This window comes from Dunckerocampus dactyliophorus, chromosome 16 (assembly GCF_027744805.1).
Source record: "Dunckerocampus dactyliophorus isolate RoL2022-P2 chromosome 16, RoL_Ddac_1.1, whole genome shotgun sequence".
NCBI classification, from domain to species: domain Eukaryota; kingdom Metazoa; phylum Chordata; class Actinopteri; order Syngnathiformes; family Syngnathidae; genus Dunckerocampus; species Dunckerocampus dactyliophorus.
The window spans coordinates 22,650,971-22,665,909 of record NC_072834.1 but is presented as its reverse complement, the minus strand read 5'-3'; the positions used below and the strand labels follow the sequence as shown (position 1 = coordinate 22,665,909).

General features: G+C 43.0%; 1 protein-coding gene across 3 annotated transcripts in view; it reads right to left on the bottom strand.

Annotated features, from left to right (window-relative positions):
• The window catches only part of gabrb4 (gamma-aminobutyric acid type A receptor subunit beta4), an 81,574-nt gene that overhangs the window by 26,784 nt on the left and 39,851 nt on the right, over positions 1-14,939 (bottom strand). For all 3 annotated transcript variants that reach the window (XM_054754082.1, XM_054754083.1, XM_054754084.1), the window contains exons 3-4: positions 3,418-3,485; positions 2,072-2,292 (exon numbers count right to left, since the gene is read on the bottom strand). In XM_054754082.1, the coding sequence (XP_054610057.1) occupies positions 2,072-2,292; positions 3,418-3,485 (289 nt within the window). The remainder of the gene's footprint in view (positions 1-2,071; positions 2,293-3,417; positions 3,486-14,939) is intronic.

Below are 14,939 nucleotides of genomic sequence, written 5' to 3'. Positions count from 1 at the left end.
AGCATGTCCAAATGGGTTCTGATCTCAGCGTGTCTTCTTATTTATCCGTCCAAGGTGGAGTTAAAGCCGCCACGTGAGCGGAGGCAGCGCTTTTCTATTATGGCGCCGCTATTTGTGTGGCCTCGCAAGGAGAGTCATGAAAGGAAAAGCGAGCCGTTCCATCTCCTTACGTGTCAGAACAAATTCAGCAATTGAGAGTGTCTGAACACTGATTGGTCGCATTAATAATTCATCGCTTTGTGTGATCTGAAATCGTCACTGCCATTTTATTCATAGAACAAAACACATTTTTCAGAAGCTTTCTCCGCGCCACCGTCGCACAAGCAGCAATTAATTCAGATTGGGAACAAACCTCGGGAAGATGTGATACTTTTTAGCAGCCCCACGGGGACCTGAGATGTGCTACACTCTTTACTCCATTGTCAAGATGATGTGCAACGTTAAGCACTTTTTTTTCTTTAAGCCTTTCTGGGGCAGTCAAATCCTAAAAATTGTTGTTTTTTCTTGAGTCATGCTTTGTCTTGGCTATCTCAGATCTAATCCCGTACGTCAGTGCTCACTTTTGCTAAATAACCGCCAGGTTATTTCATTCGGCAAGCTGAGCCCCATTTAGCCGTTAGGTCTCATGGCATCCAACGCAATTGTTGCTTAAAAGAAGGGGTGCACTAGGCACGATTAATCGATTGATCGAACGATTAATTAATTAATTAATTAATTAATTATGACGCCCTCGATAAATTGCCGTGCATGTTTGCGTGTGTGTTTCATCTGCTCCCCTCTCTGTGCCGCGCAGGCTGGATGACAAGAGGGTTCACTCTGCATCTTTCTGCACGTTGGTTCTATAGTGGAATGAACGGAGAGAGTGAGCTCTCATCTCATTCAGCCTCTTTGCGGAGGCGGGGCTACTAGTGAGTGGCTACAGAGGGTTAGCAGTTAGCTTCGTGAGGCAGCATATGCTAACATGAATGGAGGCACAGAAGCGATAGTTTTTGAGGCGAATGCTACAGCCGACAGCCCTAGCGAGGGAATATTATGGTTTTAAACAGAATGAACAAGGTGAGCACATGAACACCAATGACCAACACGGACGGTTTTCTTAACTGGGGAAAAAAAAAACTACAGATGGAGGTGCTTCGGGCAGCGGAGCCTTCGTCCCGACAGTCAACACTTACTGAGGCGTTTGGCGCTCACGGACAGTGTCGCTCGCTACACTGCAAAAGAAGTGCAACTATTCATCGCAGTTGTACGGCATCAATTTGAAACGACGTACGTACACGCAACTTCTGTGTCCAGCTAATGGCTCAAACAGGTACGCTACACTTGAGTATCATCTAGTGGTTCAAATGTGAATTACACCAGTCATGACAATAATGAAAAAAATGCTTGCTAACATTTTTTGTCAATAACATCGATTAGCGACGATAACTTGCAAAATTTGTTCTTGTGACAGGCTAAGGGTGCACGATAATTATCAGGCCGATACGAGTGAATTATGATGTCATTCCAATAAATCAGATAATGTTAATAAAAGCTCCATTGAGGGGAGCAAATCAAGCGCTCCTTTTTTCTCCCGCCTGTGACGTTAACTTCTCCTGAGCTCACTTGTCAACACTTCACATTCCGAGGAAGACATTTCGTGTGACATTTCGATCACACAAAAAAACCTTATCAGCCATCTGAATCGCCAGCACCGCAGCGTTTGAAAAGTGCAAAATGTTTGCCAGAGACCTCTGTGGCATCACACCGACTGATCGGTGCGTGTGCCGGAATACAGTGCACCGTGCTGGGCCACAGCAGGTGGCTCCTCCCCCTCTATACTCTGGTTCTCCTGGTAGTAGTGATGTGGTAGCGGTAATGTCATCATATTTGATTAGGACAAACCAACAGGTACAGTTGGTCCAATCCAACTTTGTTCATGTCCAGCTGTGCACAAACTACAGTTAAATAAAAATTTGAAAAAAAAGTACTGTAGATATAAAAAAGTTATCGGTATCGGTTTGCATCTCTACTACTCGACTTAAAAGTATGACCGACATGCAACAGACAGGCGTGGTGAGTTCAATGTTCTTACCTCAGCCCGTACAAGACAGTGCCGTCGGGGTGCAGTCGGATCATGCGGTTTTTGACCGTCACCCCGTGAAGGAAGGACTTCTTGTCATTAAGGAAGTAGGTGTCAGGGAGCCAAAGCTGATCTGCTACACGATTATCCAGTGTCAAGTTGAGGTTCAGCTCTCCGTAAGCCAAACGCTTGTCTCGCCAACTTTGCTGGAAATACATTGTGATGGTATAGTCCTGGAAAGTGGGAGAAGACACTTTTTAATTGGAAAATATGTCTTTCTATTTTTGTTTTTGTGTTTCCTGACAGTGGCTGGCGAGTTTTAGTTGTCATGTTTGATCAAACCAAGGAGGCACAAGAAAAGCGCCTTTTTTCTTGGTCGAATCAAACAAACTGTACAACAACGTCGCTTGAGTAAAGTTCTACAAACAACGATGTCACTTATCGTTGAACGTATTTCTGGTAAGGATACTGTATGTGCAGCCATGCCAAATCGGCCTCATTTCCACAGCCAAGACCAACAGCATTGGCATCTATGGCATGCCAATAGTTTTGGCCATGACTTTGTTGGCATGTGTAAACTTAGACAACTTCAATGCTGATATTGTGTTACACCGCTGAACAAAACCCTGCTAGATTGTTAAATCACGACCACTCCACCACCTGAGCCATGCCGCCCCCGATGATCATGATCATGATTAAAACTTTAGGACCACAGCCTTTGTGCAGGGGCGTCAAACGGCAGCTGAGTATGTGGAGATGTTGCAGGGGGCATCCCTCATCCCTCGTCTGTGTGGTAACGACTGGCTGTTTCAACGCGACAACGCTGCCGCCTGACAAAGGACTTCTTCCAGAGGAGTAAGCTCACTCTCCAACTGAGAACATTTGGGGATGCATGGCAAGGAAAGTTTACAAAAATGGACATCAGTTCCAGACAGCGGATGTCCTCTGTGAAGCCATCTTCACCACCTGGAGCAACATTTCCACTCGCCTCCTGGAAACACTGGCATCAAGCAGAATGGCGTAGCTGCTCATTACCGACTCCTTTTTGGAAAATTTTATTTCTACTTTAGGGGGGGTTTCAGAGTTTTGGCGCTATGGTCTTCAACTTCTGATTCGCCGACTACCAGCACTAAACAGTGCTTATGACTTGTAATGACTTGGACTTTACTCGAGACTTGAGATGAAAGACTTGACACTTGCATAACACTGACTTGCTTCCACCTCTTTAAGCAAACTCATGACTATTTAGTGTGCAGTTGTTGATTAGTCTGATATCGTTAGCCATCGTCCAGCATAGTAAACAGCATGTTGCATCACTGGGGACAAGATGTCCTACGATCCCACACTGTCACACTCACCATGTTTACTTCTGAGATGGAATCGATGCTTGCTATGTTGATGCTCATCCCAACGATGACTGGAGAACCTGAGGGAACACAGGAGAAGCTCATGTAAGTTTTAATGCGCCATTCCCACAGATGCATTCATTTCACCGCCACTTTATATTTATATGCCATATTTCTTATGCGCCGCATTATGCACCGTCTGCGCATATACGTGATGGCGATATTTTCAATCAAACTGTGCACAAATCTTGCCATGTGTGCAACTGCAGCAGCTCATAAAACATCAAATAGAGATAAGTTACTCGGTGGCCACAATGAGGAAAAATGCAGTCATGCACGCTAATGCTGATGCATGTAGGGACGTAAAGGAGGCGGCAAGAACAAACTATGCCTCATTTACATGATATGCGCAAACAACTTGCTTAGACGTGCTGTAAACACTCGACCCTCTTAAATATGCAGACAACTTAGTTTACAAGGAGAATCCATTCACAGTGAGCATGTAATGAACTTGCAAGCAATTAGGAGTCGCTGACTTCAGACCATAATTCATCCTCATCGACAGACAAAGATGAATCTTACTTCCAGCGGATCCACCGATTTTTCTCGGAGAATAGGCTCTCCTTCACCAGAAGTGTGTAATCATTTCTAAATACCCGCCATACAGCATATACTGTAAATTCCACTGTATAAGCCGCAGGTGTCCACGTCATAAAACGGCATATTGTGGCGTGCACGAGTCCGTGAGGACCAGTCAGCTCTTTGACAGCAACCAATCATTAGCTATGAAAAAACTCCCGACCAGCTCATCAACCCAACGTAACAGTGTGACTCATCTGTACCAATACCAGTTTAAAATAAAAAAAAACAAACTTTAAAGTTTTCCCATAATGCATTTCATTGGAGGAGCGTAGAAAGCATAGAAACTGAATGCTGTAATGCTGCAATGCTGTCTCTGTCCACCAGAGGGAGCCAGAAGACCCAAAGCCCAGAGGGAGGCTGATGTCATTGCAGCGCCCCAATGAATGCGTTGCTCAGACGCAATGCATTATGGGAAAACTTTAAAATGTTGTTTTTTTCTCCATTTTAAACAGTAGTTGTATGCTGTGGGATGCAAAAGGTAACCTATGATGTTAACACAACAGGCAAGCAGCGTGGATTACGTTGGCGCGTTTTGGTGGAACGCCTTCTCTAGCCTGCTCGCCTCTAAATTGCCATAGGTGGTACTTTAACAAAAATGATTACGAAGTGCGCTTGAAGGCCTCGTCAAGTGAACAGCGCCTGCACCGCGCAGTGAGTACAGTGCAGAAGAAAGGAGACAGACAGGGAGTTGTTCATTGCTCTGTGTGCGTTATATGAACAAATAAGGATGTTCGTTCATAGAGTGGGGCAAAAAAGTATTTGGCAGCCACGGATTGTGCAGGTTTTCCCACTTAAAAGGATGAGAAAGGTCCGTAATTTTCATCATAGGTTCACTTCAACGATGACAGAGAAAGTGTGACAAAAAATCCAGGAAATCACATTGTATTATTATTATTATTTTTTTTAAAATAAATTCTTGATTACAGGAAGTATCTGGCAGCTACAAACAAGCAAGCATTGTGGCTCTCACAGACCTGTTACCTCTTTAAGAAGCTTTTCTTTTTCGTTACCTGTATCGGTTGTTACCTTTCTAAAAGGCCCCTGACCTGCGCAAGGCTGGCATGAGCCAATCTACAAGTCCAGCGGCTTGGTGAGAAGAGATATTAGATGTTAACTGAAGAAATACAAGATCACTGACAATCTCCCTCGACCAGGAGCTTCATGCAAGATCTCACCTTGTGGGGCACAAACTATCTTGAGAACGGTGAGGAATCAGCCAAGAGCTATAAGGGGGGAACTGGTCAATGACCTGAAGAGGGCTGGACCACAGCAACAACGGTTACTGTTCGTAACACACGACACTGTAATGGATTCAAATCCTGCAGCGCCTAAAGGGTCCCCCTTCTTAAGCCAGGACACGTCCGGGCCCGTCTCAAGTTTGCTAGTGACCATGTGGACGATGAGGATTGAGAGAACGCCATATGGTCGGATGAGACCAAGATTGAACTTTTTGGCATAAACTGCACTCGCCGTGTTTGGAGGGGAAAGAATGCTGAGTTGCATCCCAAGAACACCACACTCACTCCCAAGCATGGGGGTGACACATTATGCTTTGGGGCTGCTGTTCTGCAAAAGGGACGGGATGACTGATCCGTATTGAGGAAAGGATGAATGGGGCCACGGATCGTGAGATTTTGGGCATACCTGCTGATGACCACCAAGAAACGTTTGACCTTTGCCATTGCCAACCAAGGTTACATTACAAACTACTGAGCTGAATTTACGTTCACCTGTGATGAAAATTACAGACCTCGCTCATCTTTTTAAGTGGGAAAACTGACACAATCATCCATCCATCCATTTTCTATACCCCTCCTCATTAGGGTGGCGGGGGTATGCTGGAGCCTATCCCTGCTGACTTCGGGCGAGAGGCTGGGTACACCCTGGACTGGTCACATAAAAACAAACAACCATTCACACTCACATTCATACCTATGGACAATTTACAGTCGCCAATTAACCTAACATGCCCGTTTTTGGAATGGGTGGAATGAGTGGGAGGAAACCGGAGTACCAGGAGAAAACCCACGCACGCACGGGGAGAACATGCAAACTCCACACAGAAATGCCCACGGGAGAATCGAACCCAGGTCTTCTCGATCTCCAGGCTGTTCCTGTGTTGGCCAACATGCTAACCACTGGCACAATCTGTGGCTGCCAAATACTTAAAAATACAAATGAAATTAAAAATAAATACAATGTATTCTTAAAAATAATTAAAATGAGGGCAAATGAAATCAAATTAATCAGCTCAGCTTTCAAATTAACCATGATTGATCACCATTTGCCACTGTGTGAAATATTCCCATTTTTGCTGTATTTTATGAACACAAAGATAAATGACAGAACACAATGATATATATTTGTATGTATTAACAGCACCAAATGAACGCAAAATGTAAATCAAGCTAAAAGATAGCGCACACGTCTGACAATGTATTTGCCCAACGCGAGTCTCTTTAATACCAACCCAAACTTTTCAATCACACTTTAACCGTGTTATTATGAGCAATGAAGGGGTGCATTCAAAGACACCACGTAACTTAAGCTGAATTCACATGGTCTAATGACAATGAGGAAGCATCGTTCCCACGACGAGCTGACTAGAGAGGTGTTGGTGAGTTGGAGATACATATATGGTGTTGGAATTGCGCTGCTGTGGATGTGTTCAGGTCAGAATAAAGCTATTAAAGAGGGGCAGACTCTGTGGGGGCGCTATTGTGGCCACGGAGATGATGTGCTCAAAATTTTCATGTAATTAACTAAATTGGTGACCACTTTTAACACACTATTTTTGACAACCTTAATTAAAATAGAATACATATAGTAAAGTATATACTGATAATTCATGAAATATGTCAAACTGGCGAGGAATTATTCAGCAAGAGGTTTGATTGTGTGCTTATTGCGGTTAATATATTTTAAGTGGGCAAGAGTAGGGGGTACATGTTACATGTCTTCAGGTCAAACACCGTGTGACAAAAACAAACATTTCTATCATGTCATGTGGCGTATCAATTCCTCACATTTTTTTTCGCCCCTTGCTGGAACCCCTGTGAAAAGCGGGGATGTACTGTATATCCACAGTTGCAGTAATATGCCAATATGGTGCCAAGAAGACTGATTGGCACAGATTGATGTGTTTATTAGCACCTGGCTGTTTGATATTGTTCATGCTTGAATAAAAAAAATAAAAAGAGAAATCTTCACGATGCCCTGATGTAGTGATTTGGCCCGATATGAATACAAAAAATAAAAGATGCAGCGCGACTGAGATATCAGCACCATCTGTTCATGCAACTCTGTTACTTCACTGCACACAAATATGTTTTGCTTTTGTGACAGCTCAAATATCTAAACAACTACAACAACATAAACAACACAAAAAAGGGGTTGTTTTACATCAAAATCATTTATTTACAAATATAACGCCACAAACCATTTACAATTTTCACATTTGGAACTGAACCACCTGCGCGCACGCGTGTGCTCGCGTGTGTGCCCGCTTGTGTGCATGTGTGTTAAAATTTGCCTACAATGAGTAACCTTCTGCGCGCTACACTCCTCCACGGTCTCTCACTTCCTCCTTCCTGTCATGTGTGTTTTCTCTGTCCACATGATCTCTGCCGAGATCTTATCAAATGCACTTCTGTCACCTTGTGGCCGTTTTTATGGCTTAAAATTGCTCTGAAGTGAAATCCATTAGTGGGGAGAACAGGGATCATCACCCACACCCTCTCGTCGTCATCACTGACGTCACAAATGTTCTTCTAGAAGACTGGGTATGAATTACAAAATGTCTTAAGGTTTCTGTTGTATAACACTAATTACAAACCGCTGATCCTTGGCAAAATAAAAAAAACTAACTAGTCAGATTTCAATTGATGTCACGAAATATAAATAACTTGGGCCTCAGACCATTTTTTAATTGGCTCCATTCCTTTAGTTGAATTAGAATGTTTTGTTTAACACTGGTGGTAAAATACTGTACTAACTACGCAAGGCGTGTTGTATTCTCTCTCTCACGTCCTATAATCCTACTTTCTCCTGCAGGCCATGTCCTCCCACTCCACTAAATGCCCCAAAGCTTTGGCATATTCCCTGACCCAACTCTTAGTAAAAATGGAAAAAAAAAGAAAAACAGGAGAGAAAAGTAGGTCCATTGTCAATTGCACTTTGTGAAGGCAACCAGTAACTGTTTTCCCCAGAGATGTCAAAGTACATTTCTTTGCTAGATGAAGATGAAGCGAGAAAGCAAAGTCTCGCTCTCTGCATATTTTGACGCCGCTTTAGTGAAACCGGCTCTCGCTTTGTAAGCACAGCTTTCTCAAAATAAAGCTGCTCGGCCTGCACTCGTGACTCACGAGTTGGATGAAAACACATGAAATCGTCACCTACTTAATCGTTTGTGAACGGAATACAAAGCTGATTCAGTTGGTGTTTGGTGCAAATGAGGCATACACGATGTGAGAGTACTGGAGAAGTCTTATATGTTCGATGGTAGACAGATACACAATGTGTGAATTGCTTCAATGTAGAAACACTTGGAGGAAAAATGAGCTTTTGGATTGTTTAACTCATTCAATCCCAGCCATTTTTCAAAACACGCCTCGTTCACTACCGCCCATTTTAGACGATTTTGACTTTCAAGACACACAGATTATTGTCTTCTATGGCTACATAAACATGGAAACTACAAAAAGAAAGATTAGACTCCCATCTTTCATCAGAAAAAAAAGCTAGTTTCTATCCTTTTCCATTCTTTAGTAATCAGCAGTAGACCATAGGGAGGTTTCAGGAAAATATCAGTTCCCAACTAGAAAAGGGAGAAATCCAGCTTTTTGTGAAAAGATATTGAAGCATAGAGATTGAAGCATAAATTTCACTTTGACATATATATATTTTTTTGCTTTTGTGACAGTATCACAATAACATATTTGAAATATCTAAAAATACTATACCAACATAAACAACACAAAAAGTGGTGGTTTTACATCAAAATGACAATTTATTTACAAATATAACACCATCAACTATTTCCAATTTCCACATTTGGAACTGAACTTCACATACCGAGCTCTTATTAACACTCGAACTCCCAAGGCAGTCATTTTGACTGTTTTCAAAATTTGCAATGTGGCCCCTTTCCTTTCATGCATTCTCAGTGACAATTACACGCCCACATTCTTGCACCTTTATATATATATGAAGTCTTCCCCACATACAGAGATACCTGTACACACGTACATATGCACACTCACAGTACATACGTACTTCCCCACATTACTCACTGAGTTAACCAGGGTGTTATTATGTTGTTGGTTTTATTACAGCGACGGTGATATCAGCAGTATGACTATAGTTTTTTTTACAATGATGTGCATTACAGTAATTATCATTCTGTTCACTATCATGGACAATCATTTTCATTACTACAATTATGTGTGACTGTTTCAATGCAGTATTATCATTGTGATCACTATCATAGTTCATCATTTCATTACTACTATTATGTGTGACTGTTTCAATGCAGTATTGTCATTGTGATCACTATCATAATTCATCATTTCATGACTGCTATTATGTGTGATTGTCATTGACAGCGTTGTCATTGTGGTTGTTGATATTGTTTTGTCCTTTGTCCTTATGTCCTTGTTCGTCTTTATAGTTGTCACAGGCATTTATTTGCTGATGTCGTTCTGTATGTTTCTGTTGTTCTGTTGTTGTTGTCACAATTGTTGTTGCTGCTGCTGTTGTCCTTGTCTCTTGTCTCCCTGTTTCCTTTTCTCTTCTTCTCTGTCCCCTCCTGCTCCGGTCCGGTCGCTCCAAATTTGCTTTATAACAAGCATCAAAGTCAAATAAATGTTGTATAACAGGGGAAGTGTATATCACACTTCTCCCTGGCAGAGTAAATCTGTTGAGCACTTGACGGCATTTAGATGTACAATTCTATCTGCTTTAAAGGCTGGACAGGACAGGGGTAAAAAAAAAAAAAAATTGCAATGTCATAACTTGGTTAAAAAAAAACCTATGTATGTACCCATACAACCCTGACTTTTCCTAAATGTGTGTATATTTTATTCTGACATTGTTTTATCATTAAAATTTCAAAACACAAAAGAGATCTGAGTATTACTACCTCGAATGACCATAGCAGTCAAATTGACTGCCTGCTTTTTTCAGGGGGTGTCATATTTCACTATTTGTAGTAGAAAGAAGGTGACAGCTATGGAGGCTTCAGCCTTGCTTCAGAGAAAATGGTTGCAGTTCGAGTTTGCATGTGTAATTGCAGAGAAGTGTTGTTGTGTCAATTCAATCAAACACTCAATCACTATAGTTTTCATTTAGTGTCCTGATGTGTTTTTTACCTATTCCACCAATTTATTTTTAGATCTTTTTAATGATAATCCAAATTATATACAAAGAGTCAAAATGACTGCTATGGTCATTCTAGTAGTTGCAAAATTCTGATAGACCGAGTGTTAAATGCACGCCGGCCACCTTGTGGCCATTTTTATGGCTTAAACCTGCTCTAAAAGTGACATCTATTAGTGTGCAGTTGCGTCATCGCCTCTTTTTGCCTCTCGTGCTAAAAACGTAAAGGACGTATAGATACATGTTTGGGATCGGGCGTCTGGGATTATAAAAACACATAAATCTTTGTTACTGAAAGAGTTAAGACGTGGATGTTGAGCCAAATGTCCATGCATGCAAAATCCCTAAGAAAGGAATGTACTAAAATCAGTGATGTGCAGTTAATCATTTTTAAAATTTCCTTAGGTAAAAATCGCTGAATTTGCACATTTCCTGATCAAATGGCAGAACCTAAGGCAGAACCTAGGATGAGGCTGCCGCCAGCGTCTCTTCTCCTCTTAGTGCGCAAGCCCTGCCTTCCGCCTATACCCAGTGAGTACACTGAGTTGGACCATGGTGCGTGCCGTTTATGTTTGTCAGCATTCGGCAGTAATATATCCATCCATCTTTCTCCGCATAGCCGAGGTCAGGTTGCAGGAGGAGCAGCCTAAGCATGGATGCCTCCCGGTGGATCACGAGGTGTTCCCAGGCCTGGACATAGTCTCTCCAACGTGTCCTGGGTCTTGCCTGAGAGCTTCTACCTGTCGAACGTGCCCTGGACACGTCCCCAGGCATCCGACCAAATGCCCAAGCCACCTCATCTGGGTCTTCTCAATGCGGAGAAGCAGTGGCTCTACTCCGAGTTTCTCCAGGATGACGGTACTTCTGACCTTATCTCTAAGGGAGAGCCCAGCCACCCTACGAAGAAAACTCATTTTGGCTGCTTGTACCCACCATCTTGTTCTTTTGGCCATTACTCAACGCTCAGGACCATAGGTGAGGGTAGGAACGTAGATCGACTGGTAAATTGAGAGCTTTGCCTTCTGGCTCAGCTCCTCTCTTCACCACAGCGGAGAGTCCGCATCACTGAAGATGTCGAATCAATCCGCCTGTCGATCTCACGTTCCATCCTTCCCTCACTCTTGAACAAGACCCCAAGGTACTTCAACTCCTCCACTTGGGGCAGGATCTCATCCCGGAGATGAGAATAATATAATGTCGCAGAGACATTTATTATACACCATGGCTTTCTACAGCCTCTGTGACGTATTTCATGTAAGTGTGACATCATTCTTCTTGCCAGTCGGACTGTAGAATACACAGAAATGTCATACAGGAGGTGCTGCAGAGCTCGCCTCATTCTGAAGGGGAGCTGGAAGGTGCTTGTCACTGCCGTCCTTCCATAGAGAGGAAAAAGTGCACCAGTTGGAGAACAGCAAGTCAAATGAATGAAATATATTTGTATGCTGAATGAATGAATTTGACAGCCAAGAAGATCAAGGCTCACCAGAAGGTGATCAAACTTTTACAACAAAGTATAGGAGCATGTACTTCACATACAAATAAAAAGACCACAAATGCTTTCTGTTACAATCAAATAATCAAAAAGGAGAACAAAAAAAAAGAGGAGTCCGTGCCTCCCCAGCCATGAAACTCACTGCACGTCACTGAATAAAATAGGCTTTTGTCTATGAGAACTATAGTTTACGTAACCGCATTAGTGACTTAAAAGGCAAAACTCCTCTCCTTCACAGTGGTTGACTGGATCTCCTTGAGGCTCAGCATCATGTCAGGTCATACAATTTATCCTCCAGCTATCACCATGGCAACAAAGGTGATTATTGCTAAATCACAAGACATGGAGTCATCGGAAATATTTCCTATCGAGTCGAGGGACCCGCAGAACAAATGCTGGTGGCAAAGAATGAGCGCTGTGTTGCTAAATGAAAACGCCAGCCAGACCACAGTGTTGCTTCCAGACGTTATCAAACAGGCAGTTTTAGTCATACCCAAGTCAATTGCATAATTATTCCTAATCAATCACTTTCATTGGGGAGCAGTGCCATTGGCTTCATCTGTTAACTTGACATTGCAATCACCATTACAGCCCTCAAGCACAATTGATCTATTTAAAAAGCAAACGGTTGTTGGATCTCACAATAAAATGGAATACAGGCACTTGCAGTATAATTACAGCTGAAAATGTTTCATGAAAATCTGACTTAGTTTCTCAAAGGGCATGCAGCTGAAGTTTTAACAAATATGAATGACTAACTTCACAGCTGTGATTTGAATTGTCCTGTGATTGACTGCCGCCTATTTCACATAATTAGGACTCATTGAAAAGCCAGCATGCAACAACCAAGAATCAACTCTTGCGACATATTTTCTCATGGTAGACCACCGACATGCATGGCGTTATGTGAGATGGGACTTCTTTGCCACATGCTTTTCAAAAACAAGGACCAGCCTCAACAGGGGCTGTTTAGAGAAGAATTTGGAAATCCGTGAAGTACGTACAGACCTCCCTGTGATAGCGCACAGAAACCATGACCCCTCTAGCATTCAATAATCTTTATCCTGAATAATGTTTGCAGCAGTTGATGGTGTCCAGGAGGCATCCTGACCAAATGTCTGAGCCACCTCATGTGGGTCCTCTCAATGTGGAGGAGCAGCGGCTCTATCCTGAGTTTCTCCAGAATGGCAGGGCTTCTCACCTTATCTCTAAAGGATAAACCAGCCACCCTACGTGGTCACTTGTACCCGCAATCATGTCCTTTCGGTCACTACCCAAAGCTCATCACCATAGGTGAGGGTAGGAACGTAGATCGACTGGTAAATTGAGATGGTAAATCCCTCTTCACCATGACGGACCTATGCAGAGTCCGTATCACTGCAGCTGTCTCGCGTTCCATCCTTCCCTCACTCAGGAACTAGACCCGGAGGTACTTCAACTCCCCCATTTTGGGCAGCATCTCATCCCAGACTCGGAGATGGCACGCCACCCTTTTCCTGGGTGACAACCATGGACTCGGACTTGAAGGTGCTGATTCTCAACCGAGCCACTTGTTCAGCCATTCATCTTTGACCACTTATCCAAGGTCGGGTCGCGGGGGCAGCAGCCTAAGTAGGGAGGCCCAGACTTCCCTCTCCCCCGGCCGCTTCATCCAGCTCCTCCCGGCGGACCTCCCGATGCATTCCCAGGTCAGTTGAGAGACACGGTCTCTCAATGCGGAGGAGCAGCAGTTCTACTCAGAGTTTCTCCATGACGGTGCTTCTCAGCTTATCTTTAAGGGACAGCCCAGCCACCCTACGGAGAAAACTCATTTTGGCCGCTTGTACTCGCAATCTTGTCCTTTCGGTCACTACCCAAAGCACATGACCATAGGTGAGGGTAGGAAAGTAGATCGACGGGTAAATTGAGAGCTTTGCCTTTTCAGGTCAGCTTTTTCCTTACAACGGACCGATGCAGACTATTTCTTTTAGTGCCAGCAAAATAATCTCATCAGAATCTGAAGCCTTCCTTGGCTCTGGAATAAAAAGCAGCCAAATGAATGAATCATCAACTCTGTCGTCGATGCTAATGCTGAATATTTGTTTAGAATTAATTTCCATAAGTAGGCCTGTCACGATAATCAATAAATCGATTATCGCATGATAGATAAAAACAAACTCGCTATTTTTGCTGGCCGTGATAAAATGACATGCGCATGGGCAAGCACACAGTGCTGCAAGTGAGCGTCGTGAGGAGTAACACGCAAGCAAACGCAAATGGGTGATTCTCCTGAAAGGGCTACCAGCGAATTAAGAGTATTCACCGGCGTACTTGCAACGGTGCAGTGACTTTCGAGGGTCACGACGTACAGACTAGAGTGGTTTTGTTCGTGTGAATTTGAGAGTCATAATTTTCCTAAAAGTCCAAATGATACAACATCAGGGGCATTGGAACTGAGTGGTTCCCAAGTGCACCGTGTCTGTTTATTCATTCTAAATAAACTGGAGTGTATGCAATAGACATAAGTATTTGTGCCCATGCCTGCAACGTCAGCCCGATTGTGAAGCGCTGTCACAAGTTGTCGATAGTTGCTAATGTGGTTCCCGTTAGTCTGTCAAATAGTGAGTGTTGCTCATTTGGCCTGCACCCAGCTAAACACTAGCTGGCCGCTTTCATTATGGACTGACAAAAGCAGCCAAAGCAGCCCACTATACCGTCTACATGTGTTCCTTAAATGATATACATCACATCAGCATTATTTCATGAGATCAGTACAAGAGCTGTTGAAAAAAATCTGCCTCTCAGTTTTGAATTACATATATAATTCACACAGTCGGGGCCAGCAAAGCCTTCTCTGCTGGCCTAAACACTATCAGAAGCACTGACCTACATTTACATCTTCAATTCCAGTGTTTCTACCATTAAACTGTATTAATTTATTCCTAACAGTCTATTATCTTTATTTCATGGTGTTTAAATCAGCTGAACTGCTTCTAGTACATGTATGTATATGCGGTCCAATCAGATTTTAGCTTCTATGTGT